The sequence below is a fragment of the Fusarium redolens genome (assembly GCF_020744475.1).
Source record: "Fusarium redolens strain MPI-CAGE-AT-0023 chromosome Unknown BKA55scaffold_1, whole genome shotgun sequence".
NCBI lineage: Eukaryota > Fungi > Ascomycota > Sordariomycetes > Hypocreales > Nectriaceae > Fusarium > Fusarium redolens.
The window spans coordinates 5,705,596-5,719,230 of NW_025763664.1; the positions used below are offsets into that span (position 1 = coordinate 5,705,596).

Consider the following 13,635-nt stretch of genomic DNA (forward strand, 5'->3'; position numbering starts at 1 on the left):
CAGACAAAGACCCAGTTGGGCGATCATAGGACCATTTGAAAAGTTCCGACAAGCGATGCACTTCGGCTCTCCTCGTTAAAATCTTCCTTGTCGTGAAAACATTATGCTGGCTAGGTTGACCGATGACCGTTTCTAAGCGGTCAACCTCCAGTAGCCTTACGATCGTCAACTAGAGCAACAGACTTGAATCAAGCAAAATTAGCTTGGCGGTCAGAAGGGGCATCTGCTTAAAATTTGATGCCTGGTTTGAGATGTCTGTTGACATCGTGAGGTAGCGGCGGTTTACAGTCCCGTGCAAAAGTTCCGACACATCCGAGGTCCGGACCCCGCTTTCAATTAAACATCAACATCAACACCACAACTTCATCGCGTTATTTCTATAGGAAAAGATGCCTCGAATACGGCAAAAAACACATCATTCTCCTTGCAAAAGAACGAGGTTTGTGACGATGTACGAATCAGGTGTTCGCGTGCAGGATATCGCAGACAGTGAGGGGCTAAGTCGGCACGCGATCTATGGAGTCATTCGACGGTACCGTCACCAACAATCAGCAAAAGATTTACCTCGCTCTGGAAGGCCATCACGACTATCAGATATAGATAAAAATCATATCAAAATACTCATTGGAAGAAACGCTTTTATCTCATACCAAGAAATAATTGATTGCACCTGTTTGAACTGCAAAAGAAGCACAATTCGTCGCTGGCTTATCAATCAGAAGATACAACACAAGCTTGCACTTCGACGCCCGTTTCTCAGCGAAGAAAGTGCTCAATTGAGAAAAGCTTTCTGTGAAAAATATCGTCATGAAGATGAGTCTTTTTGGTATAGCTGGTGGTTTTCTGATGAGGTCTCTATCGACCGTACAGACGGTGACTATACCAAGTGGTCATTTTACTCTGCTGTAAGTCTAGCCCCTTCTATTTCAGAAGCTTCTTTTGACAACACCACAGGGTGAGAGACTCCATCAAGATAAGGTGCAGCCCTGTAGACGGCCTGCCAGACATTCTCAGATGTTCTTTGGTGCAATTCACTATGATAAGCCGTCTAGGATCGTCCCTCTTGCCGGCGATCCTGAGTCTGAGAGGGGAGGCGTAACAGGAAGGATTATTCTATCCTGTTTACAGTCTTATCTTCCCGGACTGGTCGAGGAAGGAGAGACTTTTCAGCACGACAACGCCCGTACATATAAATGCCGGAAAGTTCAGAATTGGCTGCTGCCCTGGGCAAGAAGAACAGGAGTCTTTCTTGCTGACTGGCCGCCATACAGCCCTGATCTCAACCCCATTGAAAATCTATGGAAAGTCCTGAAGAAGAGGATATGCGATAGATATCCTGAAATTGCTGCTTATCCAAAGTCTGCAGCAGCTTTGGCCCGGCTGATTGAAGCTGCAGAGGAGCTTTGGTCGGAGGTCGAAGATGAAGTGGTCAAAAACGTGATAAAATCGATGCCCGACCGGTTGAACGCCTGTTACAACGCAAATGGCTATTATACCAAGTATTAAACTATATTTCTGGAATCTCCTTTTAAGTCTCTACAGATTGATATATATATTATCTAAATTGAAGAATTATTGCCCATGCAATTGCAATCCGAAATGGCAGTATGAGATCGAGGTAGTTGGGGTGGATCCGGAATGTGTCGGAACTTTTGCACGCCCACTGTATCCTAAAATAGAGTCTTTTAGTGAGCACGAACAGGCTCTGGTGCAGAAGCTGGGCTTTGGCGGTATGTGGAGACGTAATTGGAGCCGATGTTCATCAACAGGATGCCCGAGATGTTGCGGACCTCGGCTCTCTGTGAAAATGATCAGAGAAGCGGCATCGACCGCATTTTCGTTAACCTTAATAACCATAAAGAGCGTCATTTCTGTCAGTGCGCAAACAATATCAACCTTCAAAGTGAATTCTCGGTGAGTAGTCCGTACTTCAAGACTAAACAGAGTGGTAGCGGCCGCAGATGGCTAAGAGCCTAAGTTGACCACCCATTCCGATCATAAGATTGAAGGATGGAGTAAGGTACTCGGAGAGTAGCATTATCAATCATCAGCCCAGATTGTGTAAGTGTTGACTCGTCCCCACTTCGGAAATGCTTGTCAAAGTCAAACCAAACCTCCCTAGGCCTGGTGTTCATATCATGAAGTTGGACCTCCCGAATATCGCATGGATGCTTGACATGTTGGGTATCCATACAAGGCAGTAGAAAGTACCCGCTGCCCGCTGCCAAGAATCGTTAGGCCTCTCAAGGGTCCTGCAACCTTAGCTGCATGCCGGTGCTTCACCAGGCGCCACTTTCTAGACCAGACGAGAGCTATCAAGGCCCCGTGGCCAAGATGCACTTGAGCTTCACGATCGGTGGCTGCCGTTGATAAATCTTGCCCATAAGCCTCCGATTTCCTTGGCACCCTACGCTCAGACATTGGCAATAACTCGCCGATGGCTTCTAGAATTGGCAGGTACACCAAGGTTGGTCAACATCGTCAACGTCGTAGCTCGTGTTGCTGTATTCATCTCCACTGATGCTGAATTTAGAGCATTGCCGATCAAAGGGCGGAATTAAGGGTCCATGAACTTTATTTTGCGGACGAATGATTCTTGCTGTTCCTGCGCAAGCGAACCGGTCATAATCGCCCCAGAACCTCCCGTCAGACCGCGCGGGGGGAAGTGATCACCCCTTGTTGTGATCTTCCTCAGGATTCCCATTGTCCTGAAGAGCGAAGATCTCAGACCGATGCAGCATTTAAACGGGAAGGGTTGCGGCGTCCGGCAAAGCACGCGGGGGCGGGAAGGGTATGGCGTCGGATGCTCTCAGTGGCTTGCTTGGCCTGGTAATTAGCCAGGTTTCTGGTTTGCCGCGCCTGTCAGAGCGAGTTGCCCATCACCATCTGGACCAAAAGCGGCCGAATGGCAGCCGGATGGTGCTGAATTGGCAGTCTCATTACCCCGGATTTTCCAGCCCACCGGGGAAAAGAATGCCAGGGCCATGTGGTTTTGGGTGCTTGTTTGCCGCTTTTGAGGATGCTATTTGATGGAAGCTGCAGGGACACGAGGTCGGTGCTTGACTCCGAATACTTGATTGAGTCTTGGGGAGCTAGAGAGGGTTGCATTGATAACGTCCAGTTCCTCCTGTCAATTCTAGAACTCTGCGCGAGTTGTATTTGGGTGGCGTTGGATGAGGGTCGCTTTTCATGTGAAGAAAAGTCACCTGCTGTAGACGAGCGGGGGTGTGGATTTCACATTTGTTCTGCACCTAACGTGGAAGTGACTCAGACTGTTTGAGCACTGTGTGATGCCCGATGATAGAGGTGACAAACACAGTAAGAATATCTCGGTTTTCATACCCCGATTCTCCATCCTACCGCAAAGCTCACAGTTACCCCCTGTAAATTCATCCCATGGTCCCATTTTCATCCCCCAAATCTCCAGCTCTCCGCAGAGCAAGGAGCAACGGTACAAAATTCTCCAGGGCATAGTTCTGATGCTCTCAGTGCACTTGCAGACCAGCGCCCGTAACCCCGCAAGCTAACAAAAGGTAGTTTTGCCCAGACTTGGGAAAGTGTAGTAGCCAGGGCCAGGGATCCATGATTGTCGTGGATGCTGAAAGATCACGATGGTGTGTAGTGAGTGACAAGACTGGAAAGGAGGGACCTTCTTTTAGACGGTAGACCGAACCATGACGCCCCAGAGACGCACGAGGCATCAATTTTGATCCCTTCCATTTCTTCTTTTTCCCCTTCTTCTCCCCCCTCCTGCTCATAATCCCGCTCCTGGGCTCAATCTTGACTTTTAAACTTTGACCACTGTCTCTTGTTTGATTATATCGTCATATTTCGCCCTAACCAACGTTCGTGACCAACTCCTTAGATTACTTATTAAATATCACTACCGATCTCCCGCCTCCGCTCCAATTTCTCCCCAGATCCTCGGCTTCTTGTGGACTTTATTTCCCCTCTTACCTCCCCACACGCAGATCAGTTATTCAATTCAAAATATTCAGTCGACCACTACTTTTGCTTCAATATAGCATTCAGCAACTGATTTGTGCTGAGACTGCAAAGCTCGAAACGTCTCTCACTAATACGCTCAAAGCCCATGCGCCACCATCCCAATTCCTGGATGGAAACCGCATGATTGACTTTGTGATCCTTCGATCATCTATATTCGCCACCACATAACAGCCACGATGTTGCTGTACACCAGACTTGCACCACCCAAGGTTCCTAAGAAGCGCTCGCGCGCAGGTATGTGGATTATTCTGGAAGCATTCTGTTCCACAAAGCAATGCTCCCCATTCTAGCTCAACGCAGTTGCTAATTCGAACGTTTTTGTCGTCGCACAGGATGCAGTTATTGGTAAGTCCTTGTTATTCTCTTCTATCTGTATTAGCAATTGACTAACAATCCCTATAGTAAAGAAAAGGTACACAGCTCACTCTACATGTGCAGTTGATATCATACTGACTAGCTACTACAGAAGAAGAAATGTGACGAGATTCGGCCTGCATGCGCCCGATGCCAAGAACGTGGCCAGGAGTGCACGTACGAACCTGTCCGACCTCGTCAGAGGCGCAAGCGTGAATCGACTGTTCCCTGCTCGCCATTTGACACAAATTCTTCCTCGAGCTCGGACAGGGCAACTCATGTTTTGGATATACATGCCACCTCCGAATGGAACGACGATGCGCATGATAGATCAGCCGACGAAGACTCACTCGACGACACTCCTGTTACGACCCAGGCACCAATACTCAACACTTCTCTCGTGAACCGTACTGCCAGCATATCCACAAATGACCCTACTGACTGGGCGGCCACGGACCTTCCAATAATTTCACCTCTCGACTCGGTCGATTTTCAATTGCCCCCGTTCGATGATTCCAAGTATGTCGTTCAACATATCGAGAATGGAGAAGAGGACATCGAAGAGATAGTTCGCCGGGAGTCCATTACCATCAATATTCCGACAACAACGTATGCCAGCACCTACGCAGCCGCATACGCCACCCCTAGCCCTTCACTGGCTATGATTGCGCCTATTCCTACACAATCTCCTCGACTTGAGTTCTGCGCTCCTGTATTCACAGAGTTCTCCGAACGTACTAACCGACGTGCACTTGTCGACCATTTCTGCAATGTTTTGTCGCATCTCATCGTCTTCCGTGAAGAGAGTGGCAATCCTTTCCAGCAGCTCGTTCTTCCCTTGTGCCACGAGAGTCCTGCTGTCACCAATGCGGTTTATGCTTTGGCGAGCGCTCATCTTGAATACCGTGGGGTTGAAAACGATGAGAAGAGTGTCTACTTCCACAACAGAGCTATTCAGGGTTTGGCGCGGTTGATTCAGAAGGGATCAGGCGCAAACCGAAACGAGTTGCTGGCTGCTATCATGCTTTTGGTGTATTATGAAGTGGTAAGTTGGATTGACAACGATGAAACCCTGGCCTATCACTGACGCTTCGTAGCTGGTACAAAAGGGTCGATCCAATATCGTGGACGGCCATCTCAAAGGCGCCATGACTATCATGAGCAATAATGGAACTGCCACTGATCCCACAGGCGTTTTCTTAGAGCGGGTAAGTTATTGTTCGGGGGGGTCAACGAGCAACTTGCTGACGACGATTTTCAGGCATTCCGTTTCTACGATGTGATTGCAGCACTTTCATTTGGTACTGCTCCTCTCTCGAGTGCTCCAGGCACCAATTATCTTACACCCTTCCCTCCTCTTGATTCTTGCGGCGCCACATCTCCTCTAGGCAGCGTCGACACTTTGCTCGGCATGGCCACTTCCTTGTGGCCAATCATCCATCGACTCTCTAATCTCTTAGCACTCAAGGATCAGCTTGATGTTGCTGTTGCAAACGAAGAGGTTTCCAAGGTTGCTGTTCTCAGAACAGAATTCGAGACCTCAGCAACGGCTATCGAGGCGGCATTGGAAGACTGGCATCCTGCCGTCCCCGAAAACTCTGTCCTGAACCAAAATCCCGAGGAACTGAGTCCTGAGCAAACCGCAGAAAGAAGTCGACTCCAAAGTATTCTCAGCAACGCTTTGTCTTATCGTCACTCTGCCTTCGTCTACCTTTACCGGACCATTTACAGCTACCCAAGGAGACACCCACTCGTACAGCGCCATGCCCATATCAGTCTGACCCACTGTGTCGGAACAGTCAGTAATACTGGTCCCATGAGTGCTCTTCTCTGGCCACTGTTTGTTGCTGCTTGCGAAGCCATTACACTAGCTGATCGCGAACTTGCCCGCCAGGCATTCATTGCTATCAACCGTCGGCAAGGCATGACAAATATTGACCGTGCATGGACTATTGCACAAGAAGTCTGGCGACGTGCTGACAAGGCCGATATGCTGCAGCAGCAAGAAGAGGCGATGATGATGGGTGTCAGGAGTGGTGGTGATCTCTGGAGAAGAGTGAGTGCAGATATGGGCGTAACCATCGTTTTTGGATAGGAAAGGAAAGGAAAATACGGACGAGTCATATGATAGCGACGACAGCGAACTGGCGATACCCGTTCAGCAATCATTCACAGCTGGATATTATTGGAGTTGAAAAGGAATGGAAAGCGTAGTGATATATACATATTTGGGACGGCTGGGAGCACTTGGATTTGTTGAGGCGGCACTATACGATGATTTCAGGGACAGTTATCTGAACGGCAGTCGACTGTATTATGTATGGTATATATGAACGCGATGAGTTGTATTCTATAATGAAACTTGAACAGAACATGTGGATATTGACAGAGTCACTCACTTACCCACCCGACATCTGAGAGCACCATGGATGATATGCCTGTTTAGTGGACCTCGATTTCATTCGCCACTTATTCAACGGATTTGGGAGCTCTGTTTCATCGGGCGATTATGCTGCGGGCAGTGCATAATGATCTGCATGAGCTTGGCATGTTGACCTTGAAGGGCCATGACGATTCATCAAGAGGTTTCAAGAGACTGAGAAGCAATTGTCTAAGCCTCTAGGGTATGAGTACAGCGCAGTCTGGCAAACCATGATTATAAATGGCTTCCCCGCATTCTGGAACCAAAGTTAATTAATCACTACGGTTTCTTGGCTTTTATCCATGCGACGGCTTATTCGGGATGACTGTCGGATCATGGGATTGACAACTGTCTAGCGGCGTGGGGTGAACTATCATCTTGAATGATGAAACAATCAGATCGTCCATCACCAACCTGCAGTAAACTCGCTAAGAGAACAAGCGACCCAAGAGAAGAATGGTCTATATAAGAGGAATCCAATTATACAATGCATATAACTAAGGTAGATAAAAAGACAGAACCCCGCCTGCAAGTATGAGAACAGGCGAGACACAATATGCAAAGCAGAAGAGCATCATCGTGGGCTTTGCAGTTGATCCTTGGAGGGGGCTGAACAAGGCGGCAAGCGGGCCGTTACGTTGGTTCTAACTAATAAGGTTGGGGGCGACGGCTAGGAAAGGGGAAAAAGGGACAGAAGAAAGAGGAGTTGGAGGAGGAGGATTGGATGAGATGAGTCCATGGGAAGGGCTGAGAATGAATGGGAGTGGGATTGAGGGAAAAGAGGAGAGTGAGGTGAGAGAGGGATCAAGGCTAATGATATTTATTGCCACTGATGTGACGATGTTGGCTTTTGATGCCCAGTTTTGTTGTGTTGTATTGTGTTGCATTAGTTCCTTACATTTTCTTCAAAGATATCTCTCTTTTGTCTTCTACAACTTACACCTGTTGTCAACGAAACAGGAGGATATTAGCTTGTAAGTCAACCTTTAGTATTGCGTACGTCTCTGATCACTTGAGGCTTGAGCTTTGCAGTTCTTTCTCTCCACATGAGCAATTACCCCACCTGCCTAAACACCATCCCCGTCCCCAGACCCGACCTCAATTCCCTGTCGTCCACTTTCGCAATCGTATCGTTTTGTCATTACATCTTTTCCCTTTTATCCCTTTTCCCTTCATATTTTCTTAATAAATCCAACTTAATTATTACTCAATTATACCCGTATTCTCTTACGTCACGACACAACACTAAAGCATTCATCAACTCCTCCCTCATCGCCTAATCTCAAACCCCTGGCCTACCTCTCGAGCTTCATTCTGTGCCGTCGCTTATTAGTTTCATGTTCCTGATTGTTTACCCAAAGCCAATCCAGAACATGCTACTTAGCCATTGATGTGCCCTTGTCTAGCTTTCAGGCTTTTGTCACATATATGGGAATACCACCATTTTAACTCCTACTACTAGAACTTACGAACCATCGCAACATCTCCTGTCGCATTCGCATCCCTTGCGTCCTCCTTCCCCGAGGTTGCATTGCCTCGCCACCTGTTGCATATTTGCCCAACATCAACAGCCACAGTTTCTGCGACACGCCCGGAAAGACGTCGAACCCCGCCGGTCAGCTTGTCACTCGTCATCATACTCGGATCGCTTAAACTCGCCTGGCTCCATATTGCGCCGGGCTTCAACTCCCAACGAACGTCCGCTTCTGCGCCCAACTGCACAACCACCAGGAGAAGCATCACCATGTTCTAGTCATGAGCACCCAGACAAATACATCGGATTTGGTTCCGCCGCCACCGCGTCCGATTCGTTTTGTACATAATCAAGGACAACCGCCTTCTAAGCGGCGCAGAATCAATGCTGCGTAAGTATACTCCGGTTTACTACGGGTTCTCTAGTCGTACCACCGAATACATCGTGACACAGAACTAGTCGCATGACTCTCTGCTTTTCACAGTCTATCGTCTTCCAGTCTCTCCTTCCTGTTGTCCAATACCCGAATCTTCCTCGAGCCAATTGCCAGGTGCTAACCCCTTTGCGGCTCAGGTGTTTGACCTGTCGAAAACGAAAGACGAGATGCGCTGGCGAACGACCTGTTTGCTCTACCTGTACCAAGAACGGTCACCAATGTCTGGGATATCCTGAAGAAATTAAGAGAGAGGATTGCGAAAAGCCATCACCGTTGGATAAGCAGGCCCACGAACGAGACGAGCACGAACCCCGCCACTACCTTGATGAGAATATCAAGATCGAGACGGCGTCTGTGCCAGCACAGCACGCGCCTGACACTCCAAATTCACATGCAGCTTCAGGGGTGACAATGTCGCTCGCGAACATGATCGATCCAAAGGTTGAAGACCGCGAAACTCCGAATGCGACTGCGCAAAATGGCCACCACCCTTCCGCTCTACCAACTTCTCCTACTGCTGTGCGACGCTCCGAAAGCCACCGCGTCCCCTATTTCAGATATTTTGGCCCAACTGCTATCGTACCTGGTTTTAAACAGATGGTTGTTTCTGTGCGCGACCGCCGGCGCTCAACTGCTGGTTCAATGGCCGGGACATCACCGATATCAACACATAGCGGACCACAAGGAAGCAGTTCAGCTGTCGAGAGCGATGTGGTCAGCGAGGAACTACCTACCTATGACCCCAACGATCCAGCTCCGGTTCACCCACTAATAATCAGTCTCATCAACACCTTCTTCGTGCAAATGGGCTCTAGTTACCCATTTCTTCGACAGTCAAAGTTCTTACGGATGGTGAAAGAAAAGAGAGTTGAACCTATTCTGGTTGACTCAATATGTGCTTTGGCCGCCAGGTTCTCCGACTCACCAATCCTTACAAATGGGAACGACAAAATGCCAAGGATGGAAAGGGGTGCAGTGTTTGCGCAGAGAGCGAGGCAAGCCACTGTCGATACATTCCCATGTCCGACCGTTGGTGCTGTACAAGCCTGTCTTCTCATGGCTTATGAGGGCTTTGGAGCAAGCCAGGACAGCGCTTTATGGATGTATCTTGGGCTTGCTATTCGTATGGCTGTCGACCTGGGCTTGCAAAAAGAGGTGGGAGTCCAGTATCACGGCGAGAAGGACGCTTTGTATTCTCAGAACTGGGGCCGCCATCCGGTTGACGAAGGAAATTCCGATGCAAAGGTAGGCGAATCGAGTCAGTTGAGCGCTCAAGAGCAAAAGGAGCTTGTGCAAGAAAGGATGGATACGTTTTGGGCAGTCTTTATTCTTGACCGTGTCATCTCGTCAGGGACGGGACGCCCTGTCACATTTCGAGATGATGACTTGGAGCTCTCATTCCCAGAGCCTTTCATCGACCCAGCAACTGGTTGGCCAGCGCCCTATCCGATCTTCCTCCAAATCATTCATCTCTATGGGCGTGTCTGCGACGTCCTCAATAAGATTCGCAATGCGCAAGATCTCACCAAGGATACATGGGACAAGCTTGGTGAGATGGAGCATGAGCTGACGAGGCTCTACAAGAGCTGGGATTGGCGTCTGCAGTTCAATGTGAACAACTTCAAAGCGTATTTGGGAGCAGGCCAGGGCACGACATTTATCCTGCTGCATTTCTGGTTCCATGCTCTCTTCATCATCCTTCACCAGCCGACTCTCCTTACACCCTTTGCTGAACTCCGCAGTGAGTTGCAACTCTTACCAGACAGTCGCGAGCTCAGTATGAGCAGCGCCAAAACAATTTGCGACATCTTGTCTTTTGCAGACTTGATAGACTCCAAGAGCTTCATTGGAAACCCTTTTGTTAGTCAGCCAATCTACATTGCAGCTTGCGCCTTCGTGATGGAGTCAAGCGCCAACGCATCGAGTTCGCCATCACGAGCCAACTCGCCCCCAGGCGCGCAGCATCCAGACATTTCAGGAGGTAATAAACCTCGAGAGACCAAATCGTCAAGACACTCCTTGTTGGCTTCGGCAGCAAACCAGAACTACCAAAAGTGCTTTAATTCTCTGCAACAAGTGCAAATGTACTGGGGTGGAGCTACCTACATCATCACTGCATTGGACCAAAGGGCTAAGGGAATATGGGACTGCGAAACATATACAGCAGAAGAGTATGAAAGCACGAAAGCTGGACGCAAGAGTAGCAGTGGTGCATTGAACAATCCGTTCCCCAAGTTTGAGAATAAGGCATCACCAAGGATGTCAGGTCCGCCTATAGCATGGACTCTGGCAGGAACTGCCAACTCACCAAACTCGAGCTTGACACTCATGTACCAGAACCGGGATGCAACACCAGGAACTGGAGCTCAAACCTCACAGCCTACACAAGCTCCCAGTACGCCACCTGGCAATATGATATTTGATCCTATTCGACAGAGTTTACCAGACTCAACGGGCATGCTTGCGCCAGCTTATCCCCAGCCTAACGTTTCAGCTGTGCGGCAATCGTCCCGCCCAGTTGTGCCCCGTCGAACTTCCACCCTTTCAGCGACGAGTACGCAAACTCGTCCTACTGTTCAGTTTGATGGGTTGCCTGAGGACTGTGAGGCTAATGACATGTACACCACTGGGTCGAGGTTTACCCCGACGAATCCACCTTCTACTGCCTTCGACACATACAGTGTCTCGCCACCGACAGCGATGGCTGAAAATGGTGTGAACCCAGCCACGACTCTCTCAGAGGCAAACGCCATGTATTTTGGCCAGACGAGTTTCCCATATGCAATCCCCTGGGGAAATATGGGGAGCATGGATGGAATCACCTTCGACAGCCAGGATATTGACATTGCTGCTTTGGGGTTGCAGCAATCAGACATGATGGGGCCTTGGTTAGACTATATGCCTTCAGATGTGTTGAGTCTTTTTGAGCACCAGCATCCGCACATGGGTCAGGGCGGTCATTGATTATTCGGCTTGGTTTATATAATAGATCTGAGCATGTCGACTCATATATGGCCATGAGGGATGGCTTACCACATTTACGAGGCGTCTTGGATACGCAGATTCGGCGTTTGTGATGGGAGCAATAAAATAGGGCTAATATTATATACCAAGTTTCCTGAGTTCGAGCTTGGCGCAGGAGGTGTATGGATGGGCTTGGGCTTTTGATGATATGCTGTTTGTTGTACCTATATATTTGATAGCGTTCACCCGTAAACATTTGGGCAATGCGGTAGTGGACTATTCTTGACGTTGGCCAGACGTGACTTGTAAAGAAAGACGGAGTCAGGACGAACATGAGCGTATGTTTAAAAGGCTGTAAGCTGTGGCCATGGGCAGTTCGACTCGACAAAAAAGCTTCACTGGACCACAACAGATCTTGGGACACCTCGCAGAGTAGTCCAGTTCACCCTGAATTCGAACCCACGAACTGCAAAAAAAAGAAGAGTGGCGTAGGGAAGAGAGTTTTAGGATTTTAGGTTCGGGTTTTAGAAGGTTATAGGTAGATACCACTACACCACTCTTTGTTGAAGATGTACAGAGCTATTTTAGAATATAAAGGTAGGCCCTACAGTAAAGAGGTCGATATTTTGGTATATGAGGGTAGATCAGGGCATCAAATACTCTGCAAGGCGGGACAGATATGTTCACACATATATCTTACAAGAACAACCACCTACAACTTGGCCTTGGTATCCTTCAACCACTGCTCATACCAAACCTTTCCAAACTCCTGCCTCTCACCCTCCCTACTCTGCGCCTCCTCAAATCTCTGCTCATGCGCCTCCATAGCAGGCCCCTTCATGAACTCGACCAAACCAGCATACATCTCCATTTTCAACACGCCGTAAACACCAGACTTGCTCTTATCAATAAGTTCCTTCTCCTTGATAAAGTTGAGCAGGTCTTCGAGGCCCTTTGGAGCAAGACCGTCGGCGATACCAGCTGCCAAGGCGTCCTCGCCTGTGAAGCGCTTGGCTTCGAGGACGAGACTTCGGTAGGTTGAGTGAGAGTACTTGATGCGGAAGAGAGCTGACATGGCGGGTTTGAGGGGCGCGCCGAAGATAAGCTCGTTGAGACAGAGGAAACCTCGTGGGGTGGGGGCGAGGCGGTAGTCTTGGGCTGTGGCGAGCATGAGACCGCCTGCAAAGGCGTGACCATTCATGAGAGCCACTGTAGGCATGGGATACCTAAGCCGGTCAGCACACCACTCATAAATAATAAATAGTATTGAGGACATACGTCAAGAAGCGAGCCCAAACATCATAAAGCAAAGGCCAGAAACCCTCTGTCGCAACAGCATGTTCAAGATCAAGGCCGTTACTATAAAACTTTGGAATTCCAGAAGTAGTCGCCACAACACCGTGGGGATAACCAAACTCGATGATATCAAGAGCGTTGAGAAAAGCTTTGAGAACGGGCGTTGTAAGACGGTTGTCGGGTGGTGAGAGGAGGGTGAGAAGATAGACTCTCGGTGAGGGTTCTGTGCAAGTTAGAGTTCCGCCTGGATGGGCGCCGCACTTTGCGACGGGGAGTGTGAAGAGAGTAGACATTTTTTTATGAGTTGTGAGTGAGGTGAGATGAGAGAATGTGAGGGAGAGTGAGTGTTGGGTGGTATAAGAGGCTGATATAAGAGCATGGAGTTGAAGGCCGGCTAAGGAAAACACCTCGGCTTGTGGATATGCCTGGGGTAAAAGGACATGGTGAAGCTGAGAGGGCATCTCGGCATATGAGATCACATGATGCAAGAATTGTTGGAATGACTTGAATATATAACATATGAGATTGGAGCAAATATATGAATCTGACTATTATTAATAGCCATGTATTTATTGTTGTTCGTGATGCCTTCGACGTCTTGCATGTGAACAAAATTAAAGATTCTGGGGTAAAAGATACGTACCGCTCATGATGAAACGGCCCCACTTCCCATGACGACCA

At 48.7% G+C, this 13,635-nt stretch overlaps 3 protein-coding genes across 3 annotated transcripts; 2 read left to right on the forward strand and 1 right to left on the reverse strand.

Annotated features, from left to right (window-relative positions):
• Positions 1-3,693: 3,693 nt before the first annotated feature.
• On the forward strand, positions 3,694-6,767 carry BKA55DRAFT_552690 (fungal-specific transcription factor domain-containing protein). Its single transcript, XM_046191456.1, has 6 exons — positions 3,694-4,242; positions 4,341-4,353; positions 4,411-4,420; positions 4,475-5,407; positions 5,460-5,570; positions 5,624-6,767. The coding sequence occupies exons 1-6, from the start codon at positions 4,185-4,187 to the stop codon at positions 6,455-6,457; spliced, it is 1,959 nt and encodes a 652-aa protein (XP_046057545.1). The 5' UTR covers positions 3,694-4,184; the 3' UTR covers positions 6,458-6,767.
• A 1,339-nt stretch (positions 6,768-8,106) lies between these two features.
• BKA55DRAFT_701283 (fungal-specific transcription factor domain-containing protein) lies at positions 8,107-11,658 on the forward strand (the record flags this gene model as incomplete). The annotated part of the gene is made up of 2 exons (XM_046200593.1): positions 8,107-8,649; positions 8,712-11,658. Exons 1-2 carry the CDS (start codon positions 8,540-8,542, stop codon positions 11,656-11,658), a joined length of 3,057 nt encoding a protein of 1,018 aa, XP_046057546.1. The 5' UTR covers positions 8,107-8,539.
• Positions 11,659-12,370: 712 nt separating this feature from the next.
• BKA55DRAFT_683832 (ClpP/crotonase-like domain-containing protein) lies at positions 12,371-13,247 on the reverse strand (the record flags this gene model as incomplete). Its single annotated transcript, XM_046198552.1, has 2 exons — positions 12,371-12,884; positions 12,937-13,247. The coding sequence occupies 2 exons, from the start codon at positions 13,245-13,247 to the stop codon at positions 12,371-12,373; spliced, it is 825 nt and encodes a 274-aa protein (XP_046057547.1).
• Between the last annotated feature and the right edge of the window lie 388 nt (positions 13,248-13,635).